Raw genomic sequence first — 17380 nt, 5'->3', positions numbered from 1 at the left:
AGGTAGGTCCATTCAAAAGTCTGGCAGCAGGGAAGACATTGTTTTTGAGTCAGTTGGTACATTTCCTCAGACATTTGTACCTTCTTCCCGATGGAAGAAGGTGGAACAGATATGTCAGGGGTGCGTGTGGTCCTTAATTAAGCCGGCTGCTTTTCCGAGGCAGCGGGAAGTGTAGACGGTGTCAATGGGTGGGAGGTTGGTTTGAGTAATTGACTGGGCTTCGTTCACGACCCTTTGTAGTTTCTTTCAGTCTTGGACAGAGCAGGAGCCATGCCAAGCTGTGATACAACCAGAAAGAGTGCTTTCTATGGGTGGCATGGTGGCACAGTGGTTAGCACTGCTGCGTCACAGTGCCAGGACCCGGGTTCGATTCTCTGCTTCAGTCACTGTCTGTGTGGAGTGTGCATGTTCTCCCCGTGTCTGTGTGGGTTTGCTCCGGTTCCAGTTTCCTCCCACAGTGCGAAAGAGGTGCAGGTTAGGTGCATTGGCCACACTAAGTTCTCCCTCAGTTTACCCAAATAGGCGCCGGAGTGTGGCGACTAGGGGATTTTCACAGGAACTTCATTGTGACGCTAATAAATAAATACTTTCAGCAGTAAGTTTACTGATCCCACTTTATTTTTAAGAAAAAAACTAAAATAGCGCTATGTCAAATTTCCTTAGTCTTCTGAGAAAGTCGAGGCGTTGGTGGGCTTTCTTAACTGTAGCGTCGGCATGTAGGGGCCAGGGCAGCTTGTTGGTGATCTGGGCACCTAGAAACTTGAAGCTCTTGACCAATTTTACTTTGTCCCCTTTGATGTAGACAAGGGCATGTCCTCCACTACGCTTCCTGAAGCTGATGACTATCTCCTTCATTTTGTTGACATTGAGGGAGAAATTATTGTCATCGCATTCACCAGATTTTCTATCTCTTTCCTGTACTCTGTCTCGTTTGAGATCCGACCCACTACGGTGATGTCAGCGGCAAACTTGAAAATCGAGTTGGAGGGGAATTTGGCCACACAGTCATAGGTGTATAGTAAGGGACTGAGGACACGGCCATGTGGGGCACCGATGTTGAGGATGATCGTGGAGGAGGTGTTGTTGCCTATCCTTGCTTATTGCGGTCTGTGGGTTAGGAAGTTCAGGGCCAAGTTGCAGGCCAGAGTTTGGAGATGAGTTTCATAGGAATAATGGTGTTGAAGCCTGAGCCGTAGTCGGTAAATGGGAGTCTGACATGGGTGTCTTTGTTACCTAGGTGTTCCAGGGTTGAGTGCAGGGCTAGGGAGATGGTGTCTGCTGTGGACCTATTTCAGCAACAGGCGAACTGTAGTGGATCCAGGCGATCTGGGAGGCTGAATTGATTTGTGCCATGACTAACCTTTTGAAACCCTTCCTAATGATGGATGTCAGAGCCACTGGCCGATAGTCATTAAGGCACGCTGCCTGGCTTTTCTTTGGTACCGGAATGATGGTCGTCCTCTTGATGCAGATAGGGACCTCAGATTGGTGTAAAGAGAGATTGAAGATGTCTGCAAATACCTTCGCCAGCTGATCTGTGCAGGATCTGAGTTGATATTGATGTGATATTGAGGATTATTCCTCAATACTTCTTAAAATTAATAATGCTAAGAGAGAAGTCTTGTGTCAGTATCAATCATTCAAACAAATTACTGCAATCTACAGTAACTGTTCCTTTTCGCTGCAGATGTGTGAATGGATATTTTCTTCCTAAATCTTTCATCTTCTCCACATTCTCTTCTATAAGACTCTCCAACCAAGCTACTGGCTGTCAGGCCTAATGACTCCTCCTTTGTCTTGGTATTCTTTTCCTTTGATTGTGTGGAATCTTTCTGGAGATCGATCTCCATAAAACTCCATCCAATTCCCTAATTTGTTTTGGGAAAGGAAACTACTGTTCTCATCACAGGTGGTCTACATGTAATTCCAGTCCCACACCTTTGTGGCAGTATCGCAAGCCATTCAGTAATACCCAACCACTATTAGTGGTTCAGGAAGAGGTCCAGCACCAATACTTAGAGAAACTTTGCAGGGGCAATAAATGCCAGTCTCACCAGCAATGTCCACACACAATCATGAAGGAATGAATAAATAAATATAAGCTGAGGGTTGGCAATAACGGGATCAGACTTGTTAGCAGATTTGTGGAGTGCCAATGCTCCTTTTCTAAGGTTGAAGAGTGGTCACTTGGTGGTAATGGAAGTTGCCTGATACTATGACACTATACTCCTGTAAGATGCCACCATCTACAGGAATTGGGGAAAATTGATGGAAGAAGAAAGGAAAAAAATGTGGGAGTGGTGAAGATAAGTTTTAATAATTAAAATGCCTTCTCATTCTGTTTTCTTGCAGTACAAAAAAGGAGGCCCAATCATTGCTGTACAAGTAGAAAATGAATATGGTGGCTATGACAAAGATCCAAAATACATGAAGTTTGTGTATGAGGTAATTATATTTGTTAAGTTATGTGAATGAAAATGTACTGTAATATAATTTTAAGCCTTATTCCTCTCAATCCATTCAGAACCATTATTTGGATAAACAAGGGGGTTGGTATGGTGGAGAAAGTGAATTATCTGGTCCTTGACCTCTGCTAATTCCACTCTGGTAAAAGCTTTGAGGAAGAGTAAGAAGAGTCTGATAGAGGGCTGTGATTCTAGGGTCAGTGGCCTTTTCCTACATCCTTTCTAGGGTTTAATGGCGAGAGACCATATTCAGGACTGATGTTAGGAAGCAGATGAAGGTTGATCAAACTTTGAATGGATCACTGAGTTGGACAGTGGAGGCAAAATGCTCCAGACTCATTGAAGAAGATAGCTGGTTCTCTGAAGAGCAAAGCATAGGTTTCTGTAGAAAGATGGGCTACATGAGTCAGATGACCCTTCTTATCTGCATTTATGTTTCATTCCAGACTGAAAGAGTGGTTTGTACTTTGGGAGGAGATTTGATAAACTGACAGGTTTTTATTTTCATCCTTTGTGTTGCTATGGCATCAGGCTTCTACTAGGCATCCTGGATTTTCCTATATGTGAAATAGCACAAATCCGTGTCCCACAACTTGGATGCATTATCCAGCTATTATAACTCATATATATGTTGGAGGATACCTAGCATCTGTAAGGCATTTGTACCATGAGAACTGAACAAATTTTGCCACTGTGAAGAATATCTCCTTGTTAGCTTTTTTTAAAGAAGGAAACGAAAATGTGTTGTGTTTGCATTAAGTTGTGCTTGCTGTTTAGTTCTGAGATTCTTGTCCATAAACTGAAAGCAGGGATAAGTCACAGCTGCATGGTAGATAGTCACAGGTCATTTCTTCCTGAGATTTCAATTAGCACATCAGGAACCTGATGCTCTGTCTGATGACTCCTGTTAAAAAGAACAATGTGCGTCATTTAAGTAGATGGATGCGTCTGTTGAAATACTGATGTTATGCAGGTATGCTAAGCATTCATGCACTGCTAATGCATAGTGACTTCTGTTTAGCAGGTTTATGGTTAAAATGACTGAACTTGTGTATTGTAGTTCCAACAGGAGAGCTATGCTCATGGGGAGCATTGAGTCGTAGAGGAACAGGCCTTTCGGCCTAACTTGTCCATGCTGTCTTTTTAACCACTAAGCTAGTCCCAATTGCCCGCATTTGGCCCATATCCCTCTATACCCATCTTACCCATGTAACTATCTAAACGCTTTTTAAAAGACCAAATTGTACCTGCCTCTACTACTACCTCTGGCAGCTTGTTCCAGACACTCGCCACCCTCTGTGTGAAAGCATTGACCCCCTGGATCCTTTTGTATCTCTTCCCCTCTCACCTTAAACCTATAAGCATTGGCTGGACGTATAGCTGGAGCACTCTTGTGCCAATTCTCCAACCTGTTTGGATTGGTGAATTTGTCTGCTACTGCTGTCTCAATATAGCTCCTTGATTAATAATATGTCTCGGTGTCTGCGTGTTTACACGTGCACCGAATCTGCTCACTATATTGCAAAGGCTAATGGACTGCTCATGTCACAGATGACCAATAGAATAGTTGGTCCCCTACTAATGCTAAATGTTTGAACATGCGATTAAAAACATTCCTTTGTGCTGGTTATACTGCAGTAACATGCAAAGTTATGTCTCATAGAATTCCATAGATTCCCTGCAGTGCAGAAGGAGGCCATTTGGACCATCAAATCTGCACCGACTCTCTGGCAGAGCATCTTACCCAGACCCTATCCCCATAACCCCACGTATTTACCCCACTAATTTCCTCCCCCCTCCCCCCACATGTTTGGACACTAAGGAACAATTTCGCATGGCCAATCCACCTAACTTGCACATCTTTGGATTGTGGGAGGAAAATGGAACACCCGGAGGAAACCTACGTAGATATGAGGAGAATGCATGGAGTTTGCACACAGTGGAACCTGGGTCCCGAGCACTGTGAGGCAGCAGTGCGAACCACTGTGCCAACCTGCCGTCCTGCCTGAATTTGGTTCATGTAACTTTGCTCATCAGTTGTACATCCGTTTCATAGTCTTCCAAATTTTAACCTATAACTCAGCGCCAAGTGTGTTGTATGTTTTCAAGGACAAAATCTGAGCCTCCATCAATCTGTGAGATCATCCCTAAAACCATTAGTGACTACATTGCAGTAGTAGTGAATATTTTGCATGTATTGTGCAGGCCGTATATTTGATATTCTTGTTGGCAATTTGAATAAACAGAGCCAAGGTAATTTCTGTTTTAATCCTAAAAGGCCCTGTTGCACAGAGAGATATCAGAATTATTCATGACTTCCGACAACAAAGATGGACTAAGTAAAGGATCAGTTGCAGGAGGTATGTACCATCCTAGGGGATTAGCGGGATGAATGATTTCATGAAACAATTAATACATATTGTGCAGGAAGTAGTGGTACTTCCACAATTAGGTCTGAAGTAGCTTTAGTTAGTTTTGTTCAGGCCCAAAATCTAGGGAAATACCTTTTCAGGTATGGCCTATCAACATTGTAAAAATAATATGATGTTGTAAGTCCTGACATAGTAAGTGAATGTATTCAGATGGCTCACTTAAATCTTGTCCAGACAGCCAGTGACTTCTTATCAGATTCCCCAATAATCGAATGTTTGGGTCCTTATCCACCATGTTGCCGTTACTGAGACAAATGCTTATTTTCATGATGGTAAAGTGGTGGTGGGGATGAGAGTAAGTTTGTGATATTCAGAATGCAATCTGATATGAGGGAGTTGCAAAAGAATTGGATGAGCATTGTTATGTCTGGTGGTTCCCATAAGTCACATTTAATCACATTTTTAGCACTAATATTGGAGCTAGCATTGTGTGTACTTCTGATCTCGATGCGTGCTGCGGAATGATATATTGTTGTTTTGATACATTGACTGTAGTGCAGTAGTGAGCGATGTGACATCCTGGATGTACATATATGCCTGCACATAACATCTCTTTCAAACAACTCAGCAAGCTTCATTGGGCCAAAAGGCCTTCTCAGTCTTGGATCGTTTCTCAGTCTTTTGGCTAAGCCCAAGATGGGGCGCAATGCCTTGTCTTGTCAGCTTGGATCTTCTATGTCTCTCTTGTGGGGGACCATGAATTGGATTCAATTTGAATTTGGTTTTTGGAGCAAGCAAGGAGATGGATTCAGGTCTACTTGGTCCCCTCTGCGCATTGGCTTTGTAACTTGAAGAATGAAGAAACTTTTTTTAAAAAAAAGACCTTCTCAGCCTTGGAGTCTTGAATTCTTAGACTCCAAACCGTGGTGTTTCCTCCCTCATCTGGACAAGTACTTGTTACTCATATGGAAAATGTTTCTAATATACAGTGTTATTAGCCTGCAAAGTAAGGAGGAAAGGTTTATTTCCCATTTGTGCTAATCCATTCTGATACAATTACAGCTTTACCTACTATCAATTTTCAAAAGCTGGATTCTGGAATGACACTGATGAAAATTCTGGAAGTAAGATTATTTTTATATATTGTCGTCATGGAAATATTTATTGGTAGCAAGGTCCTGCAATATCTTTAACTCAGAACTTACACCTGTCCTCTATAGTCCATTGTATTTTTAAAGACAGTGTCAGGCAGCTGGGTGAGTGTTGCTGAGGTTAGGGTCACCGAGATGTAGGATTTCAGCTCTAAACTACAGGTACTAGTACCTCTACAGTTCAGTGCCTTTCAGGGAGTCATTGACGTGCTGGCAGAAGGGTTGAGTACCAGAGTGGTATGTTTTAATGCAGTTGTGGAGAGGGACTAACAGAGTTAATTTTTACAGGTCAATACTGGGAGTGCTTGGAGACTTGACTGTTTTTAATCCAGACAAGGGAAGTGGGGGGTGAAGGGGTGAGCAAGAACGAAGGGAAAAGTCTTGTGATTTTGATTTGATTTATTATTGTCACATGTATTAGTGTACAGTGAGAAGTATTGTTTCTTGCACGCGATACAGATGAAGCATACTGTTCCTAGAGAAGGAAAGGAGAGGGTGCAGAATGTAGTGTTACAGTCATAGCAAGGGTGTAGAGAAAGATCAACTTAATACGAGGTAGGTCCATTCAAAAGTCTGATGGCAGCAGGGATGAAGCCGTTGAGTTGATTGGTACGTGTCCTCAGACTTTTGTGATCGGTTGGAAGGCAGGAAAGATTAAACAGCAAAAGGGATGATGATGATAGGTGAAAAGAGATCGTAATGGGACAAGTGAAAGAACAAAGATGGGTCTAGAGGAGTTGTAAAGGTGAAAAGCAGGAGGTCCAACAGCTGTCGTCCAAAATCAAAATCTGTATTAATTGTGCTATAAACATAGTTAAGCTGTTGTTTTGTAAAACTGTTGGATCAAATTAAAACTGGTTATTTTAACTGGTTATAGCCCATTAGTGTGACCACATTCAGAATCTGGAGGGTCAAGGTTTAATTCCTGGTTTGCATTGATCTCTGCCAGGAAATGGTGGGGATGCTATTATTCATCTCAGAGCTTTGGGCTACGAGGAGTAAAATATCTGCTATTGATTGCACGCCAAAGTTAGGAGAAAAAGTACATTTACATGCATGTGGAGAGGTGCATGCATGCACTCTGTGGATTTCCACAAGTTTGGGTTTGGTTGTGATAGCCCCCAGAGTCAAATAACATGCCAGCATTCACCTTTCAAGCTGTCAAGTGAAACCAATAACCATAAATCAGCTGCATGGAAACAAACCTCACTGGAGAATTAGTACTTTTGTGAAAGGTTGAGGGGAAAGGGAAGAAAGTTGAATGTTAATAATTAGTGAAGCAGGACATCACCATCTCTATGCAATTGCTGGTTAATCTCTGGTATTGATGCTTATGCTGCCCCTTCTCCCCCTCAAATTCTGCCTTTGTGTGTTCCGTCTTGCGAATTATATCCTCTTGTGCCATAATCATTTCTTTGTACTACTCCACTGTATCCAATCTTTTTCCATCTCTTTTGTAGCCTGGCAAACCTAAGATGGTGATGGAGTATTGGAGTGGCTGGTTTGACCACTGGGGAGGTCATCATCACATCTATCAGGAAGGTATGTCCACTTGTTTTGAGCCTTTTAGTTTGGCAAATGTGTTTGACCTTTTCCCCCTTTTCTTTGGATTTAAGTAAGTAATTTATTCTGCAGCTTCGGTTATCTGCGATAAAGTTTATTGATTTATTAGTGTCACAAGTAAGTTTACATTAACACTGCAATGAAGTTACTATGAAAATTCCCTAGTCGCCACACTCCGACACCTGTTCGGGTACACTGAGGGAGAATTTAGCATGGCCGATGCACCTAACCAGCACCTCTTTCGGACTGTGGGAGGAAACCCACGCTGATGCAGGGAGAACGTGCAGACTCTGCACAGACAGTGACCCAAGTCAGGAATCGAACCTGGGTCCCTGTCGCTGTGATGCAGCAGTGCTAACCACTGTGTCGCAGTGCTAACCACTGTGTCACCGTGCCGCCTACTAATTATTGCAAAGTTTGGAGTGGAGGGCAATTTCCTATTAGTTTAGCAAAGGTTTTATTTTTATGCTTGTTGTGCTAACTTAATTGTTGCAATAATAAAACCTATCCAAATATTTGCTCTGGTAATGTTACTAGCAGATTGCAAAGCACTGAATGAAATTAAAATGATGTGAAATTGGCTCTTGGCTCCCTCTTGTGAATTGTTTCTATTTTACAGTCTGCTGTCAACTTATGAACACAATTACAATGAATTTTTAACTAAACCTTTACAGCACTGATGAATTAGCTCATAGGATCTATGGCATGGAGACAGGCCCTTCGGCCCAAACTGGTCTAAGCCGACCAAAATGCCCATCTAAGCTAACCTCATTTGCCTGCATTTGGCCCATATCGCTCTAAACCTTTCCTATCCATGTATCTGTCCTATCCTACTGGAATTCATAAAACAGCAGGTAAAATGCAGTTGTCCCAGCTGAGATCGGTTGAGCGTAAGAAAATATCCAAAGACAGCCATGTCACGTGCGCAGTAATTAACCACGAGAAACACTTGGACTTTGCAATTAGAACAAAAAGAATTTCCATTGCCTTTTGTGATCACAGGACATCCCAAATCACTTCACAACCAATGAACAACATGTTTCAAATGGATTGACGACCATTGTCATATAGGGAAGTGCCAACCATTTTGCATGCAGCAAGCTCCGGCAAATAGCAATGTCGTACTGATTGGATAATCTCTTAGTGATGTGGGTTGAGGGATAAATATCGACCAGGATACTGGGGCAAATTCCCATGCTCCTCTTGGAGTAGTGCCACGGAAGCTTGTACGTCCACCCGAGAGAGCAGACAGGGCCTGTCTCACCTGAAAGACGGCACTCTTTGACATTGCAGCACTTCCTCAATACTGCTGTGAAGTGTCCGCTCAAGTCTGTAGAATGGGCTTTGGTAAGAACCGGGATTGACCCTTTGTCTGTTTGAGTTGGGCTACTCATTACCTCAATTATTGGAGAAATGTTATTATTTTTAAAAGAAAATCTGTTCGAATAATACCATACAGCACAGAGGGAGGCCCTTCAGCCCATCATGCCTATTCTGCCTCTCCAAAGGCATTCTTCACCTAATTCCATTCCTCTACTCTTGCCCCGTTGCCTTTAAAATGCTGCCTCGTCCAATTTTTATCCCTTTTTCCTTTCAAAGACTTTTATTGCTTCTGCTATTCCCCACGCCACCATTTCTGGTTAGAGAATCCATGTTCTAGCAACTCTGTTTTGAGTCTTGAACTGTATTTCAGAAGTATTTTCAAGGAATAGGAAGTAATTGTGAAAGGAAAAAGACAGCTGTTTGCCCAGGTATCCAGTCATTGCACTAATCCTGAGTAGTGGTTAGGTGACAACCCAAGATTTATGCTTTTGAGAGCTGTGGATTGTAGGAGAAATGGAAGACTGATGAAGGGAAGCAATTGCATGTGTTTAAACCCCCGGAAAGAAAGATTTAGAGGGCACAGACACGCAATGAATCTCAGAGGAGAGCACATTTATTTATAGCTTGGGAGGAATAAATGAGAAAAGTTAAAAGTAGCATCAATCTTGGTAGTATCGATAAAATGGGGAAAGGTGAACATAATTACAACAGAAAGAGGTAAAGTTGGATCTCCTACCAAAAATACAAGGAGGCATTAATCTGCTTGCATTGCTTTTCTATACAGATGTAGGTCTTATACAGCAGTAGGTCTGTCTATGTTTTGCTTGTGTTTAAGTTTCCTTAATTGTGGCTATACCTATAGCAAAGCCATTATGCATTGCAGGGACAGGTTGTGTTTGTGCCTCAATGGATCTATTTCATCACTATCTCACCGTCTGAAGATGTTTCTGTCAATTTCTTCTGCAGGAATGTTGAATACCATTGCGGCACTCCTAAACAAAGGGGTTTCCATCAATCTCTACATGTTTCACGGAGGAACTAACTTTGGCTTCATGAATGGTGCTCAGGATTTTGGCACCTATATTGCTGATGTCACCAGCTATGGTGGGTATACCTGAGATGCTGTCAGATTTTCTCTCAATTGTTCGCTAACTGTCCCTTTCAAGAGGTCAAAATCTTAACAGATTCTTCAAGCAAATTGGAGCAATCAATCCTTTAGGCTTCAGAGCCTGATGCAGGTACTGGCAAATTTAGTTTCAATTTCCCCATATGCCGAGGTTTATTAGAACAGAACCACTTTTTCATTGGGCTTAAATGGAAAATCGGGCAACCAAAACTAGTTGTAGATATGTCTGCAACAAAAGTAAAATTTACTCTGTGCTTTTTAAGCATGTTTACTGTTACAATTACTGCAGTCAGATTGGAGACCTATTCCAACTTGTAGGGTTCAAGGTCACTCTGGGAAATGTATTTCAACTCATCAGCAGGCAAGGGCTGTGCTCAGAACTGAAACCGTTCACAATGCATACAGAGGTGAAATGTTAAGTAAAGTTGGATGATGGGAGATAATTAAATTCTCTGGTAGCATACCACTGAATGAATTTTTATAAACTTCCTTTATGCTATTTTGATGCAATCATGAAATAACTCTTTCGAGGCCGGTGTCCCTTCACCAGATTCCCCTTATTTACAAACTCTATTCTATTCCTGCTTCAGGTACAAAGTCAGAATCTGGAGTGACACTCCTCTTTGGGCAGGTGACACAGTGGTTAGCACTGCTGTCTCACAGCGCCAGGGATCTGGGTTCGATTCCTGGCTTGGGTCGTTGGCTGTTTGCACATTCTCCCCATGTTTGTGTGGGTTTCCTCCAGGTGCTCCGGTTTCCTACCACAGTCCAAAGATGTGCAGGTTAGGTGGATTGGCCGTTCTAAATTGCCCCTTAGTGTCAGGGGGCTGGCTAGGGTAAATGAATGGGGTTATGGGAATAGGGTTAGGAATGTGGTTGGTGTAGACTTGATGGGCTGAATGGCATCCTTCTGCACTGTAGGATTCTATGATTACCTAAGTCAGGGAGCTCATACTCCAAGCAGCCAACTCATGGGCCTTGTTGAGATCATTACAAATCATTTATGATTGTGTTCGATTATACCATGACAAAGGCATATCAAGCAATGCACTAACAGGGAAATGTAAACTCAAATATTTGTTTAAAAAATTGTTGAAATTGAACACATTCTCTGACAAGTGCCTAAAATCCATTTGATCATCTTTAGTTTGGTCAAATGTCATGTGATTTTACCTGACTTCTAAGGAAATCTTAAATTAAAAACAGTACCTCAGTCCTAAATGGTGTGCCCCTTACCCTGGAATTGTTTTAAGAGGTGTCTTAGAGGAGGATTGAGACAGAGAGGTTCAGGGAAGGAGTTCCAGACCTTCGGGTCTAGGCCAGTGTGATCCAACTGCCAGTGGTGGAATGCTCTAAATCAGAGATGCACAAGAATCAGGCAGGAATACATTAAATGATCTTTTGTAAATTGTCTGTTTTGAGGTTTGATGGAGTGCTTTTTAATCTAAAATGCACTCTGGAAATAAACGTTAGTTTGGGGTAAAGTTTTAATTCTGGGCCCTTTCTTCCTTCAGTCAGATGAGACGGTTTATAGCTATATTTCACAATTATGTTGATGAGTTCCATGCTGTACTATTTAGTTTTGATTAATTTGGAAGTAACTGACAGAAGTCAGATTTCACTAGTGGTTTTTTTTAAAGTATTAGATGAGGTTAAAACCTATTGGTTGACACTTCTTCATTTGGTTGAAATTTCCTCCTGTTTACCAGATTACGATGCACCCTTGTCTGAAGCGGGAGACTACACAGAAAAATATTATCAAATTCAGGAACTTTACAGCAAGTACTTGGGTAAATAGATTTCACTTTTGTGAATTTTATGCACTGTTTGTTAAAGTCCATGGATTTGGTTGTCAAATTGCCCAGGCTTGGAAATTGAATCGGTACGATTGTCATCTTAGTCACCACGATGCACGCACGTGCGCGCACACATGCAGTGGTTAGTACTGCTGGCTCAGTTCCAGCCTTGGGTGACTATCTGTGTGGAGTTTGCACGTTCTCCCCGTGTCTGCGTGGGTTTCCATCGGGTGCTCCGTTATCCTCCCACAGTCCAAAGACGTGCAGGTTAGGTTGATTGGCCATGCTTAAATTGCCCCTTAGTGTCCCAGGATGTGTAGATTAGGGGGAATTTGAGAGATAAATATGTGGGGTTACGGGGATAGGGCCTGGGTAAGATGCTCTGTCAGAGAGTCAGTGCAGACTCGAAGGGCCGAATGGCCTCCTCCTGCACTTGTAGGGATTCTACTCTTTTTGAAAGCTTAGAGATTTCTGTCAAGATCTCTATCTCTAAAACTTAACTTTGTTTGTCCCTTGAAACATGTTTCATCAGCTGACTGAACACTGGTTGAAATCTGGTCATGTTGATGGGACTAAAAGTATCTGCTGTGGTACCCAACGCACAAATACTCATACTCATCATTAGATTGATGATTACAGATTGGGCAGGTTTCCTGGGTGGCTAGTGTGGGAAAGCTTGCACTGGAAGGGAGAATTTGGATTTAAGGCATAATGTGTGAGGAGCTTTGCTCTGCAATTGCTCTCTGCCATAGCTGCCTTTGGAACAATTGATGAATCCAACTCTCTGCCCGTTCCGATTCCACTCATGTCATAGCTTGAATTAATACCGCATCGTTCTCACACAGGAATTTCTCACGCCTTTTGAATGTGCCCCCTGTTTGATTGTGTGATCTCCGATTGACTGTCAGTTAAAACAATCAATTCAAACAACAATTTGGAAAGTCAAAAGCCAAACCCATTTGCTCTTGCAGAGAGCTGTCATGGATTTGACCGTCCAAATGACCACCTCCTGTGTTGTAACCATTCTTTGATTTCAAAGACCTTTTTTCCGAGTTCCATTCTTTACCCCATCCCAAAAATGGCTTTACTTGTTTTTATTTGTAAGTTGTGTTTAAAAATTAGGCTAATTTCTTTTCACTCTGTCACAGGCCAAGAATTACCTGAACAGCCCGCTCAAATGTATAAAACAAAGTACACCACCCTTCGTGTAAAGGAATACATTCCTTTGTGGGATGCACTCAGTCAATTAGAAAAGGTATATTTTAGTGACTGCGGCTTATTGTGTATCTTTCAAGGCAAATTATACAACAGAGGTGAGTAAAGATGGTACAATTTGGATTCAGATGATAACGGATTTATACATGGGATTTTCGGTGATAAACATGCAGCCTTTAGATCATGGGCAGAATAATGGGGTTGACTGGATGGGCAAACCTCACAAACTATGTTGGCATGATGCCAACAGTCTCCATCCAGTCCCACCGGGGTTGATTAACGATGGCCCAAATGGGCCTTCTGCCCCTCCATTGGGTTGGAAATCCTGCCCTTTTGAGCTGCCAGCCATCGGATTGGTTGGCAGCTCAATGTGCGCTGGCAGCACTAAGGAGGCATTTGTTTGCAGCTGCTGAAGAAATGACTGCCAAGACCTACGATCCACACAGCAGATAAGTCCGGAATCTTTGGACGAGATAGGAGGGTTCAGGTAGGTTAGGGAGAGGGGTAGTGGTGGGCGAGGGAGTTGGTTTAAGGGAGAGAGCATATAGGAAGGTGGGGTGAAGGGGGGGGGGGGGGTGGTTTCAGTGTAAGGAGGATCCAATCCGCCATCAGCAAAGAGCACCTCCCGCTCCCCCCCCCACCCCCACCCCCGCCGCCGCCCTTCCTTTCTGCCCTGTGAGCATTTTAGTTAACCTACTGGAGACATTTAATTTGCAGCTCTGATATTGTGGTCACCTTCTGGCTGGCAGGGGTGTATTAGAAAGTGACTAATTTTCTCCCACGTAACAGGATGGAACTTCCAATCACTTGCACTGTGATCCTGTACTTGTTATTGGTTCAGATGTTAACTTGTTTAAAATAAACACTTTCAGTAACTAAGCAGAAGCCCAATGCAAGTGAGTCCTGAGTATCACTCATTGCTGCAGGAGGATGTGTCGAGCAGAGATGAGGCATTCTCCTGCTGAGTCCATTGATGGGATTGTAACGGAGAGACGCCTTCTCTTGTAGCTGAGGAATGGTTTGTTAGGGGGGCAGAAACCATGAGATAAAGAGATTCACGTACCGTTCCGCCCTCCAACCCCGCAAGCTCACAAGGGAACCAGCTGCAGAAAATGAGACAAAGTGATCGACTTTGCAATGCCTGAATATCTGAGATTTCTAATGTCAGAAAAACCACAAATAACACTGTCTTCTTCTAAAAAAAAAAGCATTTAGATTTTCTCCAAAGCAGATGAATTCTCCATTGTGCTTCTGATTTTTCTGTTCAGTGAAGCATGTGTTCCAACGTTCGATTGTTATCTCAACACTAAAATGAAAGCAAAATATGTGGATGCTCGAAGTGGGAGAAAAAAATCCAAAATGCCGGAAAAACTCAGCAGGTCTGCGAGAATCTGCGGAAAGAAAAAGAGTTAACGTTTTGTATCTGTACGACTCTTCAGAGCTCTGATACGGACTTGAAAAATTACCTCTGTTTATCCCTCCATAGTTTCTACAGACCTGCTGGGTGGTTCCAGCATTTTCTGTTTTTATTTTAGTTACTTGACTACGATGCTTAATTCCTTGAGATTTAATGGATGCAACCTTATTTTGAACAGACTTAATATGCACCTAATATTTGTCTACATAACTGCAAGTTCTTTCTTTGCGAAACCCACACGTGAGATTTAAATATATCAGAACGGTTAATGGTTTTATTGATTTTATAATTATTCCCAACAGAGCCAGCATTGTTTTCCTAAGCCGTCTCCTCACTCCCACCTGCATGCCAACTGGTTTATGGCGTGGGTCAATTGGCTGGGCAACAAGCTCTATTTCCAGTTAATTATTTAGAATGGCGAGCAGGCTGGCAATTTTGATACCTGCCCACTCGCCATGTTATGGGGACCACATCGAGGCTGAGTGGGGAATGTATGGCTTGTATTTTATCGCTACTTGTATTATTTTGCTAACCTTGCACACCCAGTGGGGGGGAAGGGGGTTTCTGCGGTTCTGGGTATAAACTCTGGCCCTATATTTTTTTCCAGTTCTCTATGGCATGTGAGCATTTGTTGCCCATCTTTAATTGCCCTGATACAGTGGTGCTTTTTAAACATTCATTCGTGGGACATGGATGCTGCTGGCTGGGCCAGCATTTATTGCCCATCCCTAGTTGCCTGAGGGCAGTTGAGAGTCAACCATATTGCTGTGGCTCTGGAGTCACATGTAGGCCGCCAGACCAGGTAAGGATGGCAAATTTCCTTCCCTAAAGGACATTAGTGAACCAGTTGGGTTTTTACAACAATTGACTGGTTTCATGGTCATCGGTAGATTCTTTCTTCCAGATATTTTTATTTTATTTCAAATTTCACCATCTCCCATGGCGGGATTGGAACCTGGTTCCCCAGAACATTAGTTGGATTTCTGGATTAATAGTCCAGCGATAATACCACCAGGGCCTCTGAGATTGTTACCACATTGGGTAGGATTTGAACTTGCAACCTGTGCTACTGCATACTCTGTGGTCTCTTTGAACACTAAAGCAAGGCGTTCCTCAACACACACACGGTCATCAGGAGGTTTCTTAAATGCTAAACTCAGTGTGCTGTGGATGGGTGAAGGGATTTATTTTTGTGGATCAAGTGCTTTGTAGGTGAACTAATAATGCATAAATGTTTGTGACAAAACTGATACATTTCACAGTTGTCTATTATCTTCTTTTGTAGCCAATTGTAAGTGAAAGACCTATTAATATGGAAAACCTGCCAATCAACAATGACAGTGGACAAGCCTATGGGTACACATTATATAACACAGTAATAAATAGTGGAGGAGTACTTCATTCAATGCAGAGTGTGCGTGACAGAGCACAGGTAAACAGCCGGTTCTTATATAATTTTGATAAATGTCTATAATCGTATAAGATGAGAGATATCAATGCTGAGGCAGATCCACAATTGAGCAATTAGTATCTCACTGGCAAGTCAGTTGAGGAGGAAGAGTCATGCTCACGACAGAGATTGTGCAGAATTAATGCATTGCTCCATTGGAGGAACTTTGAGCGTATAATGTTTGTGTTATCGAATGTTGAATTTAGCAGTTTTAAGTTTTAAAGTTTATTCATTAGTGTCACAAATACATTAACACTGCAATGAAGTTATTGTGAAAATCCCCTAGTCGTCACACTCTGACACCTGTTTGGGTACACTGAGGGAGAATTTAGCACGGCCAATGCACCTAACCAGCACGTCTTTCGGACTGTGGGAGGGAACCGGAGCACCCGGAGGAAACCCACGCTGACACGGGGAGAATGTGAAAACAGTGACCCAAGCTGGGTTTCGAACCTGGGTCCCTGGTGCTGTGAGGCAGCAGTGCTAACCACCGTGCTACCTATAGTTTTCCTACTCCTGTTCATCGCTGTACAAGGATTGTGGGAGAAAAATAGTCCACACCTAATATAATGCCCACATCCTCTAAACTTAGACATGAGGGATGCCCATGTGTATTGTGTGCATGGATTGGAGTTTTGCACTGCGGACCGAAGTTAGGGAAGCATGAGTGTCTCCTGCCGCAGAGCCCAGTGAGAAAGCGATGGTGGGCTCATTACTTATGCCGCTAGGGGTTATCTGATATTGTTTGTGGCAGGGTGAGCAGGATGTTGGGCACCCTGCTGACATACCCAGGTGCCCTATTTGAAAGGTGCCCAGACAGCTGCTGCTTTATTGCACTCTTAATGACTGGCCAGAGCATGGAACGCAGAAGCTAAGGAGCAACGACACCCAGATTTAACAGTGCTTCGCTGCAAGTACTGCTGGATGCAGTAGGGGAGAGGTAGGACATCCTGTACCCGAGGGATGGAAGGAGGAGGCCCACCCAATTCACCAACCCTGCATGGGAGGCAGTCACCAGGGTGGTGAGTGCCAAGCGAATTCACCAGAGGACAGCCATGCAGTGCAGCAAAGAGAATGAATGACCTCCTTTTGCACTGCCAAGTCATGGGAACCCTCAGTCCCCATAGTCACCTCATTGAACAAGACCTAGTACATGGGCCTCACTGGCAAAGCCGCCATCTGTGCTGTGAACACGCAAAAGCGAGTCCCAACCCGATGCTCGCTCTGCCACAAACAATATCAGGTAACCCGATGCTGCGATGCCTTATAACCCTCCTGCAGCCCATGTAGTTTGCAAGTAGAGAGATGACAGTGGGTCTTTGATCCTGCCCTACACACAGCTCAAATTGTGGTGGGGGAGGGCGGGGGGGGGGTGGGGGTGGGGGGTGATTGGTTTAGAGAGCAGCAGCATTCGCTACTGATGCTATGCGTCTGTCAACTCTTTCATCTACATCACCTCGCCACTCTGGAAGGTGCTGCCAAAGAGTCCTTATGGACTAACT

The 17380-nt window shown here is 43.1% G+C and overlaps 1 protein-coding gene across 1 annotated transcript in view; it reads left to right on the top strand.

Annotated features, from left to right (window-relative positions):
• LOC144479862 (beta-galactosidase-1-like protein 2) overlaps nt 1-17380 on the top strand; it is a 75274-nt gene that overhangs the window by 39585 nt on the left and 18309 nt on the right. The window contains exons 6-13 of the mRNA XM_078198873.1: nt 2353-2445; nt 4744-4825; nt 5900-5961; nt 7449-7530; nt 9841-9978; nt 11710-11790; nt 12945-13051; nt 15714-15860. Of these exons, the coding sequence (XP_078054999.1) occupies nt 2353-2445; nt 4744-4825; nt 5900-5961; nt 7449-7530; nt 9841-9978; nt 11710-11790; nt 12945-13051; nt 15714-15860 (792 nt within the window). The remainder of the gene's footprint in view (nt 1-2352; nt 2446-4743; nt 4826-5899; nt 5962-7448; nt 7531-9840; nt 9979-11709; nt 11791-12944; nt 13052-15713; nt 15861-17380) is intronic.

Source organism: Mustelus asterias, chromosome 27, assembly GCF_964213995.1.
Source record: "Mustelus asterias chromosome 27, sMusAst1.hap1.1, whole genome shotgun sequence".
NCBI classification, from domain to species: domain Eukaryota; kingdom Metazoa; phylum Chordata; class Chondrichthyes; order Carcharhiniformes; family Triakidae; genus Mustelus; species Mustelus asterias.
Note: the sequence above shows the minus strand (reverse complement) of the source record. Positions and strands in the feature narration are given on the sequence as shown.